The sequence below is a fragment of the Calidris pugnax genome, unplaced genomic scaffold, assembly GCF_001431845.1.
Source record: "Calidris pugnax isolate Ruff unplaced genomic scaffold, ASM143184v1 scaffold102, whole genome shotgun sequence".
Lineage (NCBI taxonomy): Eukaryota > Metazoa > Chordata > Aves > Charadriiformes > Scolopacidae > Calidris > Calidris pugnax.
In genome coordinates this window covers 6,297,995-6,317,994 of record NW_015090846.1, presented here as the reverse complement: position 1 = coordinate 6,317,994, position 20,000 = coordinate 6,297,995, and the positions used below count along the sequence as shown (strand labels likewise).

Genomic DNA, 20,000 nt, shown 5'->3' with positions numbered 1-20,000 from the left:
GCTAGACAGGGAATTCTCTGCAGTCATTTTAAAGTCCATGAACATGAAGGAAAACAAAAGAGAGTCACCTCTCAAGCAAATACGAAACATTAAAAAAATATTCTTAAGCATTAATTGTTGAAATTGCAAATGAGATAAGCAAGCTGGAAATGAAGGATGATGAGAATCTGCCGTGGAGCCCTCGCCACAGAGGCTGCTGCCGTGGGTGGTATTTCATCCCGGGCTTTCATGCCGACAGAAGAATAGATCTCTGCGTTTATTTATCCTGGCGCCTCCTGTGCAGGCTACGGGGTCCAGCCTGCGAGGGTCTGAGCACTGTCAGATCTCATCGCTTACAGCGAGAGGCAGGACATTTAGCACCTATCACCATCAAGCCTATAATCCCTCAATTTACTAGCATCTGTTTGCCAGACTTACTACTCTCTCCCGTTTGGAGTAACAAGGCCAAAAGTACTTCTCAAACACAGGAAAAATGTGCACCCTTGAAATGGCTAAAAGTATATCAACAGCACAGTCCTGGTGTCTGAGCACAGGCAATAACAAACACAAGCACAGAGTTATCGGCCCATCTCTGCACGAAGAACAAGAGCCTTCTCTCCAAGGCTATTACTTTTTAACTCATAAGGCTGAAAAAATATAAAAATTCCAATTGCTTATAGTCACAGCTCTAGGATTTTCTCTCATGTTATCAAGACTCATAGCTGTATCAAGGGCTATTCTGCGGTTCATCCCCAAAGGTGCGATATTAAAAACGCTATTGCAAGAGTGATTAATACAGGTATTAATGACTGCATTTACCTGACACCGTGCTTATGGCTCTCCAAACTACCGTTCCCCCGGGTACTCACATTTAAATTATGTGGACTGTACAGTGAATTTCCTCCCAAGCCATCATTGTATCCTCCCGTCTGATTGATAACATGACGCAGGGTATCCACCTTAAAGTAAGAGGAAACAAAATTCATCATTCCAAATCTATTAAAACATCATCACTTACAATAGGCAACATTTTGAATTATGTGAGCCAAAAGGGTTTAGCATCTTCTATGAAAGGCAAATTTATCAATCAAGAATGACTGGCAGAATTTCAACAAATCCTTGCATGTTAAAACCCATACATCTTTGCTTCTCACACCAGCCAAACAACAACTTCCTCACAGCAGTGCGTCCTGTAGCTCCTTCTTAAGTGTCTGCAGCAAAGTGCTGTGCACATTTATACACAGTCTGCACGTGCTCACATGTATGGGAAGAGATTATGGCGTGTACACTGCATGTAAAATAATGGAGAGAGCCCTGTCTGAAAGGACTGCAAAAGTGACTGAGAATGAGTTGTACTTTAATAGCTCAGTTAGATGTGTTCTGACACTTAAATAAATAAATAAATAAAAGTTTGTCCAATAAATGAACGAAAGATGTTTAAAAACAAAAAGAAAAAAGAAAAGGCAAAAAGAAAGAAAATTCACTGGATTTACAGTGTCCATGGAAGTCAGACGCACCCAATCCCATTCCATGAGCTCAAGCCAGAGCCGAATGCATTCACAAAGCTTAAAATTTCAATCAGAAAAAAATCACTCTTTCCTTGATATTTGTGAAATTCAATGCTGGGGTAAGAATAGGTCACATTCAGAAATATGCAGCCTCCACTCTGCAGCGAGGCACAGACCATTTAATAGAGCCAGAGTAAGGTGGAATTTTTAGCCCAAACCCTACCCTGCTAGAAAGGCCCTACTTTGGGGCATTTCTCCTACCTGTGACTGCACATTGGCTCCGACTTGGGACCCCTGGTAAGAATCCCCATTCAGACTCTGCATGTTCATGAACATGTCCCCAGAATTTGGGAGGTTAAAAGAACCAGAAGAACCTGGAAAGGAAAGAGTTAGGTAGCTGAATAACAGAGAGCTGCAAACACATAACCCCAGAGACCTGAGGGCAAGGGAAGGAGAAGCAGACAGGAGAGGAGGAGGAGGAAAGGCAGCGCACAGCAGAGGGAAAGCTGCTGGCCCCCGTGTGGGGTGAGCTCGGGCTGCTGGCCCCCTGCCCACCGGCTCGGCGCGGCCCGGCGGGGGCTGCCGCTTGCCACCGGGCCGGCTGCCAGCCAGGAGCGCTACGCTGGGGAGCCGGGGAGCCCCATGCGACCCAGGTCAGCTTCTCCTGCTGGAAGAGCTGCCTGTACAACAACGGGTTTTCATGTCGAGAGCTTTCCTCGGGTGGATCACGTCATCATGAGATGCTATCACCAAACACGTGGAGAAAAACTCATTTTGAGTCTGGGCATAATGTCTCCTTCAAAGGGAAATGGCGGGCCATTTCTAATTAATGGATCTATTGCTGTCAGAGGAGGAACCTTTTTCTTACTTTCTTTTGATTCAAGTTTTTTTTCCCCATGGATCTTTATAGCCTTTAAAAGTTGTCTACAACTAAGTCACAGCAAAACCTTCACTGTAAATAGTGTCCAACACATCTGTGCTTTGTGGAAACCTTCGCCTCTGGAGCCCCCAAAAGTGACTTCCTCTTTACGAACTCCTCTACTAATTTAATGCTTAGATTTGCAAAATGTCAACAACTTGCTAGCGAGACGATTTTTAAATACTGCAGAAGAACATGTGGTAGAGCAACTCCAAAATAAAAGCTGCATCCTTAGATTTCTATATATAATATCAACTCCACTTCAAGCAACCCAGAGTTTGAATTCTAATTAGTGCGTGCTAAAATATTCCTCTATTTTGTTCTTATCTTGACAATAAATTTAGCAGTTCTACAAAACCAGACTTGGAGCTCTGCCTCATTTTATGTTATTTTCATTGAATGAGAAAAAGCTTAAAATATCTACAGAAACAAAGAAGCTGCCAGAAGCCTGAGCCCGGCAGACGTTACCACTGCAGGAATTACGTGGGCCCCGCTCTGTTCCCTCGTGAGGCTGCGGGAGCTTCGCCACCAGAGCTGCGGGGACCACGGAGGGCAGTGCTCAGCCCTCGCCGCGGCCCAGCCTGGAGGTCCATGGCCTTGGTACCGCTCCCCATGGCGCGACTGGGGCTGCTGGGGAGCTGCAGCCTTCGCAGCCCCACTGAGCTCTCTAGGGCGCCAGCCAGGGTTCTGTATGGGCTGCCCTGCAGGACGCTTTAACGCACGAGGCGGGTACGTACCAGAGTTTGGTGTGGTGGGGGAGTTTGTCTGGTTGTTCTGGACAGCCGCGGCCACGGCGTGCGCTGCGGTCACAGCCGTCTTCGCCGCGTAGAGATTGGCTTCTTCCTGGAACTTTCCGATGTTCTTCTTGTACCTGATTCTCTTATTGCCAAACCAGTTGGACACCTGCAGTGGAGAGAGGTGGGAAGGGTGAAGGACACAAAGTGCTTGACCTGGCAACACAAGATCATTTGAGGTGTCACGTTTGGCCCAGCAAACACATGTGCCCCAGCCCGTACCTGCCGGGTACTCCTGATAACTAAGCAGTAACCGAGGATCAGTTAAATACCACTATGGACATGAGCATGATCTGGATCTGCTTCTCTGTTGGCAAAACTGATACACGAGGGGTGACTCTTCGATGACGACATACCCTAGAGCTTGCTGTAGCATTTACTACAGCATTGTCTCCTCCTACTGTGAGCCATTTGTCAACAAAATCAGTGCAAGACCCCAAAAACCACTCAAGGGGGACCAAGGTCTGGCTGAGTGAGGGCAAGCGGGCAGTGACAGCAATTGTTCTTTGGTTTTGGGCTGGAACAACCTTGGCAGCCCATTCACAGAATCGTGTTTTGTCGGCTGAAAATGAAAGGCATCATATAAATCAATAATGCTGAAAAGTCACTTTGTCATCTCCCTTTGAAGATTCCGTAGAGAAGCCAAGATGGCTCACGGGGCACTGACTACTAACCCACGCAGAGGTCACCGCTGGAGCCACTCAGAGAAGTTCACACAATCTTTCTCAGTGGCTTTGTTTACCTTCAGCTGCTGTAACAGAGCTCCTAAACAACAAACCGGTCTCCAACATAGACCATGGCCAAGGCTGCTGAGACAAAACAGCATCGAAGGGGAGGGGACCAGCAGGAACAGTGGTCACTGCCCGGGGAGGCAGGGGCTGGGTCCCACTGCTGGGCCCGGCCACAAGCTGCAGCAGCTCTGCAGCCCCGCTCACACCCCGATGCTCCACCACAGCGCCCGGTGAGGCACCACGACGCAGCCAGGAGACAAATCCTGCTGTATTTTATGTAGCACAGCTTTTGTTTAAACACGATTAATGAAAAGCCTCTAGCTTTTAACGGCAATAGGAAAGGTACCTTATACATTCTGTTCCCTGGATAATACTCCACCGTATTCTATATATTGCACTTAATATTACCTTGTCAGTCACAGAAGCAATAATACATTAATGAAACCTAGCAAATAATTATTGTGGACAATCAGATTATGCTTTATTAACAGTTTCATAATTGAGGAATCTCTGTACATCAACTGTATTGTCCATGGATGTGTGCGAGACCCCTCTGTTTATGCACGCCCCTGGACCAATCAAACAACAGCCATCACTAATAAAGGTTTATTTAATTCTCCCAGTAAAATTTTAATATCACCAGCAGCCTGGGGAAGCCTCAACGAGTGGATTTGCTTGACATCAGATCGTTTCCATTCTGCTAGTCCCAATACTTCTTAATCTTTAATATCAAGGCAATTAAAATTAATGGCCACTCATCCAGAGCCACTGTGGGCAGTGTTTCCTTGACATCAATTGTTTGATGGGATTACCTAGAGGTTAAACTAACAAGCAAGGTTTAATTGGAAGCAATGAGAGGAGCAGCGATCGTACGTTATGTTTAACCCGCATACCACATCTCAATGAATACCCAGAAATGTTAAACTATTTCTGAGATTAAAACGTGCGCCCTGTGCAACAGCAGAGCGTGGCATCCGGGGCTGCCCGAGAAACCACGGCACCCTCTGGGGTAACGCAGTCACCGCCCGGGTCCCTGTGCCCCCCAGCTGAAGGACTCCTCGCTCTCCCGTGAGACAGGGCAGCGAGGGGCAGCAGCAGAGTGTCCATGGCCCGGGGACACGGTGGCTCTGGCCGCAGCCAGGCGTGTGCGGCCGACACGGGCGGCTGGACAGAGCCTGGGCGCTGCTGGAGCAGAGGCTGTGCCAGGCAGGACTAGGCTGGATTTACCACCGTGGCATTTCTCCTGCGGGGCTGTGCTGGCTGCCTGCAGCCCCCCCTGCACACCTCACCCTGCCCTCGCCGCTGCCTCCATCCCAGTCCCAGGGGACGACTGCGATGCTGGCGCTGGGCTGTCCCCAACAGCACCGGGACCAGGAGGAGCCGTGACACCCTGGCTCCTCACCCAGCCCCACACTCACCCTAAAAATGGAAGTTGTCTCCATCACGAGCTGCTTCACAACACATTTTTCATTAAAACAAACTATCTCTTCACATAAAAAACCAATGAACATCCTTCTCCTCCTGATCATTGAAGGCCAATTAATTAATTGGGCTTAATTGTATATTACATTTCAAACAATACTGTTGCACTTATTTATCATGTTAATTGCAATGTTAAATAAAAAGACAATAAATTATTACTTAAATCATCAAGATGCCTAATGTGGGATTTGGGATGGGGCAGGCCTGCTTCATGTCTCCGCACTGGCTCATTTCATGGGATAAATCAGTGCTCGTTCAGCGGAAGAGGCAGCTGACGCGAGAGCATCGCTGCTGCAATTACTGAACTACATAGTTATGGATCACCAACATTTTTCCATTGTGTTTCCAAGCGTTTGCGGCACCCAGTTTATGGTCTACACCTAGCCAAATGGCACAAAATAGACATTTTTTTAAATCAATGCGGCGCAATTATGGTACATGATCTAAACCTAAGAATTTTACCTCTAGAAACTATTTAATTAAACTTGCGTTTTAATTTTTTTCCCCTTGCTTCCCTTATGAAGTCGAGGGGTAACAGCCCACACACCCACGGCAACCCCGTCAGTCTGCTCATGGAAACGAACGGACACAGAAGCAGCAGGGGTGTTGAAAACCAGCTTCTGCATTCTTTCTTTACAAGAATTTAAAATATATTCCCTTGTCAACCACATCCTTCTTTTGTTTGAAGCAGTGAAAAATTTTATTGCTGTAATCCACTGACATGCTTTCAGCAATGACTATGCCCTTTCTACAGCCCACATGATGGACTGATAGTTGTTCATGACACCCTGGAAGAGGCTCATCTGCAAAAGTATAAAACATCAGCCTCGCAGCCATGGCGAGGGGAGAACAGATGATACAGTTTATCTCCCTCGAACACGTGCTGATCGGGTAGCTCTAAATTACAGCTGACGATGTTCTCTGCTAAGGACATTTTTTCCCTTAGAATTACCTTTTCCGTACTCTTAAAAATGAAATTCTGTGAGGTGTTCATCTTAATAAATAGTTTGTCTTTATGCTTTTCTTGAAAAGCCTTCTCTACATATTATTTTAAACACCCATATCAAAACTGAAACCATCTATCTCCCATCTGCAACTAAATGATTCCGGGAGACAATTTTCTTTGCAGCTCAATAAAGTGCTATGGCAGCAAGATTTCCAGTGAGCTGCTTAATCTGGGGGGAGGACGACCCAAAACAGTCACTAATTAAGTGTTTGAGGGAGAAAATGTTCTGCCATGAATCTGCCCCCAGCATTTACAAAGCACTGACAGTACAAGACAGAAACACCTTGGATCATCGTTAGGAGAGGCTACAGAGGAAGCCAGGCTCAGCCAGAGAAAGGACAAAGCCTCTTCATCAAACACAAACCATGACCTCCAGGAGTTTGGAAAGCCATCCATTAACATTCATTCTTTTTTTTTTTTTTTTTTTTTTTTTTTTTTCTTTCCTTTTCCCCACAGAATACAGTTTTCTCTGGATCTTATAATTGTTCCTTCTTATAGTCTGTCTCTACTGTGACCGAGTTTGCAAGAGATAAAAGAAGCTGAAATGCTTCGGTTTCGGGAGGAGAAGGCTGAAGGTAAATGAGATGGAGCCTTAGAAAGATCATGGGGGAATGCAGAACTGCTGTTCACCGTGTTCCACAGAGCTAGAACTAACAGGGCAATTGGTGAAACTTCCCATAGATCCCTTTAAAACCCACAAAAGGAAATGCTTCTGCAGTTTACTTTTGGAACTGTCTGCCACAGGAATTTGTGGAAGTAGATAGTATCAGCAGGTTCAGAAAAAGCATCAGGCATTCTTAGCAAAGGCCTTTAAGCAGGTATTGGAAGCAGGTGAGAGTGAGTCTCCTAATGTGTGTCATCCAATGTCTGTGAATGATAAGGTAATACAGAGACAGATCACTGAGAGCAACCACTCTACCGTGCCCTTTCTAGTGTCACTGTTGAAGACTGAATACTTGTCTGTTTGTCGGGATGGTTCATTGGTCTCACCTAGCAGGATGTTGCATACGAGCTCTCGTGGGTATTCTAGCTGAGCTAGATGGTTCATATCTATGTTTTAACATATACTAAGTTTATAAGAATGTGTTGTGGTCCAAGTCCTTTCTTTTCTGTAGGTTTTCACTTGGTTTCATCTCTCTCAAATAAATTGCAGAACACCTGCCTTACTAATAATAATTCTCAGAAATCGTTTGTGCAATTCTGATATTTATTTACATTGTTTGCTTTTATCACACAAATTACACAATGTCCCTTTTTGTGTTGGAACCTTCCAACACAAACAACAGGGCAAAACCAAACTTATTCCCAGCCTAAGTAGTGAGCTGAAGAATTCTTGTTGCTATACAAGAAGGAATGTTCTGTTGCTTGATTTTCAGCGTTCTTGGTTTTCAGGATATACGTTAACTGAGCATGAGTAACTTGAAGCAGCAGAGTAACTTGGGTTTGAAACCCCCCCCATATAACTTTTTTTTTTTTTTTTTTTTTTTTCTTTTTTTTTTTCCTCTCCATTTCCCAGCTCTTTGCACCCCTGGGGTTTGTGCAGGGAGGTGAGCAGGGCACGGTGCCAGGCACGGCGGTGTCCGAGGGGCTCCTGGCCGAGGCTGGAAATACACGCGCTGGGAGATTTTTCATGAAAGCCTGTGCAAGGTGTAGCTCAGTCACTCGCTTGGATGCCATTGCTTATCCCAGGCGATGCTGCTCCTGCCAGTGTTGTAAATGACTGCTCAATTCACCCTGATTTCTGGATTGCATCTCCTGACTTCTGCTGCCAGCCACCACACAGCGTGCACCGGGCTGTTTTACAGTGCTTGCTCAGAGCTTTTCTGCTAAATGGCCTCAAAAATATATACATTTTTCAGTACAAAGAAAAGACAACTCCAGCCCAGTTTGACCTACTAAATACCAACTAACCCCACAGTCCCACCATGTGGCCTTTGGAAGTGCCTTTGAAAATCAAAGATTAGGGTATCCACAGTATTCACATTTTCTGTCTGTGACAGCAGATCTATCAGGAACTTAAGCAACCAGCTGATCACAGGCACTCCCTCTCTCACGTACACGCTCCTCTCCCGTTAGATGATACATTGCCCCGTTTTCAGGCTCTCCCATCACCCGGAGGATTTCCGAGCCATTTATAACACCTTGCCAGAGCGAAGCTCCAGCCACGGCCCCGGGCCCACAGCTCTGGCAGTGCCCGGGCAGGGGGGTCAGTGCTGGAAAGTGTCCCCCTGCGAAGCGCAGGACACCGCACGCCGTGCTACAGAGGACACGGCACAGCTACTCCCATCGCTCACCCAGACCTCCTAATGGATTCAAGAAACAACTAATTCATGCTTGTATCAAATATTAAAGAGACAAACCTATATTCATGTCACAGGCTCAGTGCTGCTGCCTCGTTTTTGGACCATCTGCCTGCCTTTTATTTCATTCTACAACATATACATTAAATCTTATCAAACAACCAATTAAGAAAGAAATCAGATCTATTAGCACTAGTAGCAATCAGTTATGGCTTCTCAAATGTTCCATCTCATTTCCTTCAGTCACTTCAGCCTTATCTAGATCAGGCTTTTTATCTGTCCACTCTGCGGGATCACTAACTCCTTCTCTGCCAGGCACAACTCACCACCCTCTTCAGCAGGTCCCTTGTGCTCTCTGCCGTGTCATCTCTCCCAGCTACATTGTGCCAGCAGAGCTGAAGAACTCTGGGTTTCTCTGAGTTGGTGTTGATGGCACTGCCTCTCCAGGCTGCCTCAGCTCATGTGGGAAGATTTTTGGCCATCAAAATGCCAGGGCTGCAGTTGCTTGCACAATGGGAGAGGGAACAAGTTCAGTGCTGAATTTCCCCCAAAAAATTCCTGCTCATCACCACAGCCACTCGTACGTGAACGGGGAGAAACTGTCCCCATCTCCAGCCCCTTCCTTCCCCTGGCCCAGGCACCTCTCGCCCCGCTCGGAGCACGGTCTGTGCCAAGAAATGGGCAAGGAGAGAGCAAGGCACTCCCACGTCTCTGCTGGCCTCTCGGGCCACAGGGCAGTCCTGCTGGGGTTTGTACTGAGGGTGCCTCCAAAGTCAATTAAGTAATATCAAATTTGGGGAAGCTGGGTGGCCTTTCATTTGAAAGTCATCAATAAAATGCCTGAATTTTTCATGCATACAAGGGAGACCTATAAAGTAAATCTCAACTCAGGTCTTAATTATAAAGCTAAAGGTTGCATTGCTAATAATGCCAATACTGCAGCCTGCAGTCATTAATAGTTAACACATTCGCCGCAGGCATTGTTCCTCTAAAGGACCTGAAATATTGATAAGGGGAGGTGATGGAGCCGGGAGGAGATGGCACACGCAGTGGGCAGCGGGTGGCTGGAGAACCTGGGAGCTGCACGTGAGCTTCCCCTGCCACCCAAATGCCACCTTTCCCAAGCTGTATGAGCCATATTTGCTGTGGGAATCATCTGGTTTTCTATCAAACGTACAGGCCACAAGAAGTGCAAAGTGCTATTTTGCTTTTTAAGCTGTCTGGCGAAGGAAAGCTCAGTGGAGTGGTGTCGTCAGCCCGAACATCGCTGCAAGACACCAGCCCAGAGCTGTAAATACACTGTGGTCGACACAGCCAGCAGCTGTAGCCAACAACAGCGCACGTTCCCGATTGGGGAGAGGCTGGTTTCCTGCATTAACTTCGCAGTAACATCTGTTATACGTGATAAAAGGAGCAAATCTGCCTAATACATTTTTGCTACAGAGAAACCACTTGTGTCACTTCAGTGCATCAAGAGGCTGAATTTCTGGCTGGCTTAGAAAAACAGCTTCAAGCAATCAAAGAAATTCTGATCTATAGAGATAGATTATATGTTTGTCAATAAACTGGCCTTCCCCCAAAATGACGGTAAGTTGTAATGAATTTATAACAGAGAGTAAGGCTCAGGAAGGAATCTCACTGACTGCACAGAGAGAGCTGACCTGAAGTAGGGTGCTAACCTTAGAGCCTTTTTATTTCTACCCTCATCTTTTTACACATACTTGTTCTACCCCAGCACAGCCCGGCCACCCACCGACACGCTGCCTTTCCTGCGGAGCTTGGTCACGTTCCCTCACCCTGCTGAACTTCATCAGGGACAATAAGGCAAATTACAAAGGTGTGTTGGGCAGGGACCTTCTCCGTATCATATCCCTCCACTGGGAGCACATCCCAGCGCCTGCAGTAGCCGCAGTTTTGCAAGGGGGCTGGGGGGACAGGGACACACTGCCCAGGGAACGGAGGGACGGGGACAGGACATGCTCCCACCTGCTGCTCACCTGTGATACTGTGATGCTGCATTTCTTTGCCAGCTCTTCTTTGGCTTCTTCACTGGGGTAGGGGTTACTGAGGTGGGAGTAAAAATACTCGTTCAAGATTTCTGTGGCTTGTTTACTGAAGTTACGCCTTTTCCGTCTGAAATGAGAAAAGAAAACCACGGCTGTTCTTCCCGATGCAAACAGGACTCCAGCAGGGTCAGCTGGGGTGGAGGTGACCCTTGTTTCACATGTCCCTGCCGCATTACACAGCGACACAGCAGCAGCATCTCAGTACCCCCATCCCTTTGGGGCAGCCCTGCACCGGGGCTCTGGGTGTTTTGCAGGGGGCAGCAGCTGCAACACCCGCGTCTGGCCATGCAGGGACCTGCCTCTCCATGGGCTTTCATGCCATGGGTACACGGACCACGTTGTGTGCCATGGCAGAACACACGATGAAGCAAGACATGAGTCAGGGTGCTGGGCTGGCAGCCTGCCCACGGCATCCCCACACCCCGCTGTGCCAGCCCAGGCTCTGCCCCCGGCTCGGACCCGCTCCGTGCTGACAGCAGCCAACAAACCCTTCCCTGGAGCTGCACGTCAGCAGGGCTTCTGCACAGGTGCCCAGGGTGAGCACAGCCAGGAGGACGGTGGCCTCGCTGCCATGTCCTTACGGAGCACTCACTGGGCTAATTGGCTTACACGAGCAAGTGGCTCTCGGGGCTTTGTGAGGGAGACCCATCTGCACACCCTCCTGCCATGGGCCGAGCGGGGCCCAGGCTCTCGTGTCACATGGGACGGGTACCGAGGGGTGCAGACCCCCAGCCCTGCCACAGAGTGAAGCCCCTCTGGAGCCCAGCGCTTGGCACAGCCCCAGCCAGCCCGATGCCAGGCGCTCCCCACAGCGGTTACAGCAGCAGCATCTGCACAGCTGCAGTGCCTGCCCCCCGAGCCAACGCCAGCCACACTCCTTCTCCCCAGAACACCCTCTGGAAGGCACCAGTTAAGCAGTTCCTTCAGAGTTCCCTTCCCCTCAGGCCTGGTTGCAATCAAACTGCCTGTGCCCGAGGCCAGCAGGCAGCCGAGCGGCAATCCCCAGCGCTCTCTTCCAGCAGTATCACGATGCTGCTAACTACACTGTATCCTGGAGCAGCAGACTCTCTCCCTAGAGCTATGTTTATCTCATTACTGTGCTTCCGCTCATTTTGCCTTATTTACCTTCCTCCTTTTTAAAGAAATCACTTTAAAATGTACATCTGCAAGCTTTACCTTTTGCAGTTACTGGAGCTCTCCATAGACATTTCCTCCAACTGTTTGTAATTACCCTAATTTGCCACACCTGCCAGTGACCTCCTTGTTAATAAAATTATTTTGCTCTTGTTTAGCTCCTCACAGCTTTCAGGTGTGAAGCAGGAGCTGGCTGCCGAGGGGAGGCTCTGTGTGGTGCCTGCTGCTGCTCCCTGCTCTGCCGGCTGCCAGGCTCCTGCTCTGGGGAGGGGAGCCCTGTGAAGGAGCTGGGGTTGGGGCTGGGTACCCCACCTCACTGGGGCTTCCAAACGAACCTGGCTGTGCCTACAGACCTCCTCCAATCCCCATCTGCCCGCTCCTCGCAGCCTGTCTGAGGCGGTTGGGCTGTGGGAATGGGCGCTGAGCTCCGGCAGCGACAGGGGTATCGCAGGGACGCGTGAGATGGCTGTGAGCGGGTGGGAAGGTGCTGCCTTCTCCCACACCCCGGTCAGGCGACAGCTTGTTGGGAGTTGGGCCAGCAGATTGGGCTTTGGGAAGCCTCATCGCCCTTCTTTCCTCGGACACACGCAGCTGCGCACCCGGTGCCTGTGGGCATCTTCCTCCCAGAGAACTTAGCTCTTCATTATGGGGTCAGTGCTTGGCACGGCTGGCCTTATGCTGCCAGACATTTAAATAACTGCTGGGGTGACCAAACAGCCCTCTGCACAAATCCTACGTGACTCCCACACGAGCCAGGGGAACAAGCAACCTCCAGGCACAAGCCTGGTCTCTGCACTACAACATGGAGAAAAGACAGTGGTGTCTCTGAAAGCTCTCTGAAGGAAACCCCCTTCAGAGCAGCCTGCCGGGGGAAGGACGAGGGTCCTGGGCTGTGCTGGCGGCAGAGCAGCCTCTCCCTGAACGGGGACGTAGCTCCCAGCAGAGGCAGGCTCTCTCTGGGCTGCCCAGCAATTGCCCCTTTGCCCCCAGAAAGGCCCGGGGGCACTCGTCTCTGCCTTACCTGGCATCGAGGAACCTTGATCTTAGAATCATTACTGCTTCACAAGTACTTTGTTTGAGTTGCATCTGGATGGAGCTGAATTTTCGATGAATGATGCCCACCATCCTTTCAATCTCCTTGGGAGAAATGGGACGTGTCCGGCTCTGTTCTCTGAGAAGGTTCATCACGTGTGTGGTAAATTCATTACATGCCTGCAAAGGAAGGAGAGGTTTAGAAATTGTTTTGTGCCATCCCACAGGGACAGAAGCTTGGGTCAGGCTGCTCCCTCCACGCTTATCCCCTCCAGCCCCGGCCGAGCCGTGGTGGGAGGAGAGGTCAGGATGGGCACGTGTGGTGGCTGCGGGCAGAAGGATGCGAGTCGGGACCAGCACATGCCCCACAGCCAAGAGAGCCCAGCCTGGGAATGGCTGTCTGTCCTGCGACCCGCCGAGCCCCGGGTAGGCAGGGCTAACACCCCGCAGCAGGGCAGGAGCTCCAGACATTTCTGCAGCCCCTTAGAGGGTGGGTTTCAGCAAAGCCATGCCCGAGCCTGGCCCATGCCGTGCTGCCAAGGGGTTGGAGGAAGGAAGGCAGGAGGAGCCATCAATTATCAGTCCCAGACTGTGCAAACGGACACAATGATATAAACTTCTCCAGGCTGCATCATCAACAGATGCTGCCTGATCCGAGCCTCTGCATGACCCGGCTGTCACGCTGCCATCACCCTTCCCCACGCCGGCTGGGAGCTGCCACCAACTCTGCTGATTGATGTCTCCCTTATCTCCTTCAAAAACAAACCCCAGACCGCTGTTTGGTGGGCAGAGCTGTGTGGTGGCCACAGGGCTAATCCCTTCCCGGGGGCCAGCCTGGTACTTGAGCACATGTGGGGCACTAACCTACCCCCGTCCTGACGGAGTCCTGGGCGGAGGAGAGGGGTCGGGCACCGCACTGGCCTTTACGGGGTCTGAGGGACACTGCTCCCAAGCCTGTACCAGGTGAAGGTATGAAGGTGAGGGATGCCAGGCTGATGTGCCTGAGGGAGCTCTGGACTTCGGCTGCACAAGGACTGGCCATCACAAGGTGCTGCTGGGCTGCCATCACGGCCAAATGAGGCCAAAGGATCTCACTCTGGCACGTCTAACAGAACGGGTGATGAGCAGGATGCTCAGCAGCCGGGAAATCACAGAGAGGAAACTCTGCAAGTATCCCGTCCACAGCACACACGTCACGCAGCTGTTCGCCTCCAGCTCTACTTTTCCTCTAAAGCTAGGGTGAAAAATATCTACATAATTTCTCTGACAACTACGTTTTCAGGGATTCTCCTGCATTTCAACAGATAGTGTGAGGGAAAGAGTTAAAAGTGAAAAGTTTATGCATCTAAAAACTCATAATTTCCTCTAACATTTGCTGAACGTCTCACAACTTATTAAGTGAAGCCATCTATGAATGCAAATGCTGATTAGCAATTTGGCAATAGCCCAACATTCGCAGAATTCACATAGCTTTTCTTTAAACCAGTAGTTCATACATGATTAATTAGAACATCTCATTTATGTAGTGTGCACTTTAGCTCATTACTCTAAGTAAAATTCGTTAAGTATTTACATTTAGATAATTAAAATCTGGGTACACCCTTAAGAAAGATGCATACACTTCAGGCAAAGTGATTTTTTTTTCTTTACACTACCGAAAGTAAATTACAGGCTAATTTACATCCTCGCAGCACCCGTTTGGAGGCAGCTCCGTGAGGCCCGGCACAGGTGCCCCTCGCCGGCCACCGCCGGTGCTCCGAGGGGAGGGTGCCAGGGAGGCTGTGCCAGCTCACCGCGGCGGCAGCTCCTCCTGCTGCTCCCTGCCCTTCTCAAGACTTCCTGAGCTCCAGGGTAAGGAGTTCGGCACTTCTCATCCTCCCTTCCCATTTGTCTATTTCCTTTCTTTCTGTTTTGACATTTCAGGCAGCCGAGCCCACGGAGGTGACCACCCGCTGTCCCTTCTTGCTGCGCCGGAGATGGGGACGCTGCCCTGAGCACCCCAAACACCCTCCTCTCACCCCGGGAGACAGGAGTTGTCCCAAGTGACCCATTTCTCCTTCTCCCACCCTAAAGCCCTGGCCTGTGTGAGGGCAGCCCCCGTGCAGCAGCTCGCCCCCCCGGTGCAGGAGCGGGCTTCAATTCTGAAGTGCAGTAAAAATGGCAACTGTTGTATTAAAAATATTTTCAGATATGTCTTTTCAATGAGAAATATTTCTCCACAAATATAGTATCAAAAATTTCATGTTTCAAAGCTGAAGTGAATTTCTTGCTTTCAAGAAGCAAAAATCTTTCCCTGAATTTACTTGAATTGTTCGATGAGATTTCCTTTGGTTCCAGCTACTTAGAGGCCTTGGGTTTAATTCATCTTCACCAGCACCTCCCATCTGCAGAGCTGCTTCAGTGCAGCAGAGTGGAAGGAAGCTCAGAAGACTCTGATGCTTTGTCTTGTTTTCTCTTGTTTATGTATAGCGTCCGAGCTACTTGATCCCTTTTTCAGTACTATTTTTCAGGCCTCTGCTTGGTGCCCTAGACATTATTAATAATGTCAGGTTATAAGTGATGGCCTTGTTAACCTGCTCAGAAACCTTGTAGGAGCGGGGATGCTCCTGCTGGCCTTAATGCTTCATCAAGACTCCTTAGATGGGTGCAAGAAAAGAGAGGAAATGGCCCAAAACAGTCTTCAGGGACGCAGCACCAGCCAGCACTCCGTGGGGTTGGTGGTGTCTTCTGAGCAGCCACACTTCACCTCCATTTGGGGTGAATTCAAAAGACATCTGTGAACTCAGGGAGCAGGTTCCCAGCTGCTCCGGGAGGCCTGGGACCCTTACGGTACTTTTGCCTACAGCAAAAAATGTATTTCAGTGTAATTATAGAAGATAGCTTTCAATATGTCATCTCTATTATAGTAGCTGTAAATTATGGAAGGCGCTGCCTGTGTACGGCCATTTCTCCCGGCGCAGGGCGCGGGAGAGCTGTGTGATGGCGTGACACACTTTCCATTTCTCTCTCTTTTTTTCTCTTTTTTTTTTTTTTCGTGAGCGCATTCCCCTAACTGGCAACAAATGTCAGGATCAAACTCTGCCTGGAAAGCATCTGGGGGAAGATGCTCTGGTTCCCGCTGCTGGCTGCGGCAGAGAGCGCTGGCAGGAGCAGCTCCCCCCGCCTGGGCAGGTGCCTGCGCGGGGCCGAGCCGCTCCCCGGCCGCAGCGGGGACCCCAGTCCCCAGAACCCGCAGCCGCCGCAGGCAGAGATGCCAAGTCCCGGCTGCCCCTCGGCCGCGGAGACGGGCACCGCGTAGAGACGAACCGGCAGGAGACAGTTTGCTGCAAGGCTGGGGGAATTATCATATTTCTGCAGAGCAGACGTTGCTGGGTGTCAGGAGCAACAGGGATTGTCCATGGTTCAGCTCAGCCCCACCTCGCGCTCCTTCCCCAGCAGCACTTGAGCATCCTCCAAAGTTTCCCGCGGTGCGGACGGATGGCTGTGACATTTCAGCCGAAACCTTTGTAAATGGAGCTACAGGGCTGAAAATGCTGCTGCTTCCCCCACATCATTAAACTTATTAGAGTCAAAGGACACTTGCCAGGAAATGGCTGCAAGCACCGACCTGCAGTCGCTTTGGCTTCAGATCTGCCTCAGCCTGTGTCCCCGTGGCTCCATCAGACACGCTCCTGCTGGAGACCGCTCGTTAATCCCACGGCCATCCCCACCCCGGCTGCGGGCTGCACGCTGCGCCCTGCACTGCCAGCACAGCTCCAGGGTCCACACAGGACATTTGGGGTCCTTGGAGGGTGCAGGGGGGTTCATTTGAGGGAGAAGAGACTTGCACAAAGCTGCTGCCAGCTCTTTGTGCCATTATTTGTTCACCAATTGAAGAAGACAGTGAGAGGGGCGGCACAGACCAGGCAGCACCACCGGCACCTGAACCACACCGGTCTCTGCACTGGGACGCAGGTGCCGTCCCCCTACAGCTCCTGCCCACCCCACACCCCGTCCTCACACCCATCACTTCTCCCCACTGCTGACGCTCATCCAGCACCAGTCAGCCTGTCACACACCACGTCTTTGCTTGTGGTGGCAGAAAAAAGCAAAGCAAAGTAGCAGGAGACCTTTCAGAGGGTCTCCACATGAAAAAACAGGAAACTGAAATAAAGATTATCAAGACCCCCAGGCCCCACTCTGCGCTGGGGAGGAGGGAGGGGACGCCTGGCACGGCAGCACGCAGGGCTGGGGAAGGAGCCGGGCAGCACCGCGTGCTCTCCTCCTCGCCCTCGTGGCTTCCAGTGGTTTTATCACCATCTCCACGTCTCTTTTGTGGTTTCGATCTGCACTTTGCCGTGATGGGCTGGGGGCAAGTGCAGAACTTCCCTGGCTCAGCTTGGGAAACCACCAGCTGATGAGGTTCGCTGAGCTGATTAGGCTCAGGGTTTACAAGCTTTATTAGGGCACCTCTGGGAGGGGAAAATGAAGACATCGCTTGAGGCGTGTGAGGGCCAGGGGTCTCGTGCCATTCCTCCCTCCCGTCTCCTTTGATGCCATTGTTCATTGCAAAACCAGAAAAGAGAGGAGGCAGAGCAGTCTCTCCTGGGAATCAGAGGGAAACTGGGGCGGTGCAGCCCCCACCCCGTGGGCAGGACCCACCCTGTGCCCGGCACCAGCCGGCACCACGTGGCCACTGCTTCCAGTGCTACCAGTGTGGGAAACGTGGCAGGTCACCAGGTACCAGCAGTGAACATAAACCCCTGGGTCTCTGTGGCAGCCTCCTCAGTTCAAACAGAGACACCGAGTGCCCGTGTCCACCTGCACCAAGGTTTCCATATGTCCTACCCAAAGCAGCAGCTCCCCACGCCTGTGCCGGTGCTGTGCCAGCACCTCACCTCCCTTCCAACCGCCTACAGCCAACACGCCGCGGCCGAGCCTTGCCTGCAGGCTGGGATCACCAGCACGGCCCTCGCCTGCCTGCACCCCCTGACTCACCCGACCCAGCCTGGGACACCTCAGCACGGGACACCAGAGCGGCACCGAGACAGACAACTCTCCTCCTCTCTGGGCTGGCGCAAAGGGCAGGAACACGGGCTCGGGTGTTGCTTTTATGCAGTTACAGACAACAGAAAACACTCAGGCATGCAAGACATGCGTCCCGGGTCCAGCGAGCGGCTCCTGGAAGCCCGATGGACTCCCATGGCATCACGGCTCTTACGGGGAGAGAGGGGTGGGGAGGGGGAGGAAGGGACGTGTCCGGAGCCTGGGCAGCGGCAGGCGCTGGCAAGCGGAGGTGCGGAGGAAGCAGCGGCAGGTACACGTACAACTGAGAGGCTGATGTCTGACCTGTTCATATTTCTCCAGCTCTGTGTGATAGATTTGTCTGATCTGGGTCAATTTGGCTCTGTAATCTGAGTGTTCAATAGAGTTATCTGAAGACCCTCCAGAGGCTGCTGCCGCTGCAGCTGCTGCCGCCGATCCCCCACCTTTCTCCGGACCTGAGACTCCTTCTGCCAGAAGCATATTGTCTAGTCTCATTAGCTGGGGATCGGGAGGGTCTTCCTCCTGGGCTCCTCGGATGCTCAAACCTTGGGCAGAAAAGAGAGAACAAGAGAAAACACAGTCAGTATTTCTTGCATCTGCCCGGCCGCTGCCCGCTCGCTGCTCGCCTGCGAGGAGCCCTCCTGCACAGCCCTCCTGCCCGCAGGGACACGGGGACCGGACCTGCCCACGGGGACGCAGGACCAGACCTGCCCACAGGGACCGGACCTGCCCACGGCCTTTCCTCCATCCCTGCCGCAGTCCCCAAACAGACACCCTCCTCCGGGACAAGCCCCATGAGCCGCAGCCCATACAGGTACTGTGGGGTGACGGCAGTGCCATAGGACCCTCTGGCTTCCCAGACAGAGCAGGAACATCTTCAAGAGGATTTTAAAGGACCCTACAGAATCTCTAACACCTCATCGTAAGTATTAAAGGAGTATTTGTGTGAGTACAGAGACATACGCCTTCCAGTTGTTTTCCAAGATAGAGCTAAATCTACACAAGGCTGGCATTAGCCTGTACATTATATCACTTTGATGCAAGACCATGTGGTAAAAGTAAGTGCATTATTTATTTGGAAATAATTGATTTGTTTCTCATTTCCTTCCAAATGGATCTAAGCACCATGTTACTCTTAACAGAGACTTGTACCACTGGATTCCACCCCGCCTAGGAGGTCCAAGCATTGGTTTAAAATGCCTGGGGAAAGAGCTGCCACTTGCCCCTCAAATACAGGAGAATTCCTACTACAGGAACTACAGGAGCTGAAATTTCACAGGGGAGGAGGGAAACGGAGGAGAGAGAAGGGGGAGCATCGCCCTGGGAAGGGCCGTGGTGGGAGTTGGGTGCGGGGGCTCTGGTGGCCCCGCTCGGGCTGCCCTCGGGCTGCACGTCTGCTCACAGGCTGGGGAGAGGAGAGAAGGAAGCCAACCTGCCCAGGCCATGCGGGAATTTGATTGCTCTCACGATGCCAGGGTAATGAATATGTGTTCAAAATCGCCAGCGTTCTTGTGTTGTATTGTTGGGAACAACATTTTAAATCTAATTTTTGTTTTAAATCCAGAATTTCCAAAGCAATGCTCAGTCAGCAATCTCTTCTGTGTCCTATAGATCAAGGCTGACAATTTGTAAGTTTAATCAGGTCAGGCAGGCACAGTGCCAGGCTGTTATCAACAGCGCCGAAAAGAAAGTTTAAAAATAATTACAGTAGTGCAAAAATCACTAGAGCCGTGGCTTCTTGAATCAACATTTCCATTAGAGATGTAGCACAACCATGTACATCCCAGCCCAATTAACCTCTTTAAATCTGTTGAAGAGCAGGTATTCGTGCTCTGGATAGAGCGGGTCCTGGGGCTCTGCGGGCACGTGTCCGCTCCCAGCAGGACCAGCCGCCGCTCCCGCACAGACAGACGTCACCCCGCTGTCCTGAACCCCCCGCGCAGCCAAGATGACCCCCTGACCGGCCAACCTTCCCAGCTCAGGAAAGCACAGCATTAATTTTGCTCTAAAATACACATTTTAAA

The 20,000-nt window shown here is 50.7% G+C and overlaps 1 protein-coding gene across 3 annotated transcripts in view; it reads right to left on the bottom strand.

Annotated features, from left to right (window-relative positions):
• PBX3 (pre-B-cell leukemia homeobox 3) overlaps positions 1-20,000 on the bottom strand; it is a 114,746-nt gene that overhangs the window by 3,623 nt on the left and 91,123 nt on the right. For 2 of the 3 annotated variants that reach the window (XM_014942923.1, XM_014942921.1), the window contains exons 3-8: positions 18,280-18,521; positions 12,941-13,131; positions 10,717-10,852; positions 3,144-3,309; positions 1,749-1,861; positions 849-938 (exon numbers count right to left, since the gene is read on the bottom strand). In XM_014942923.1, coding sequence (XP_014798409.1) covers positions 849-938; positions 1,749-1,861; positions 3,144-3,309; positions 10,717-10,852; positions 12,941-13,131; positions 18,280-18,521 — 938 coding nt within the window. The remainder of the gene's footprint in view (positions 1-848; positions 939-1,748; positions 1,862-3,143; positions 3,310-10,716; positions 10,853-12,940; positions 13,132-18,279; positions 18,522-20,000) is intronic. The other variant, XM_014942922.1, reaches the window with a different exon arrangement.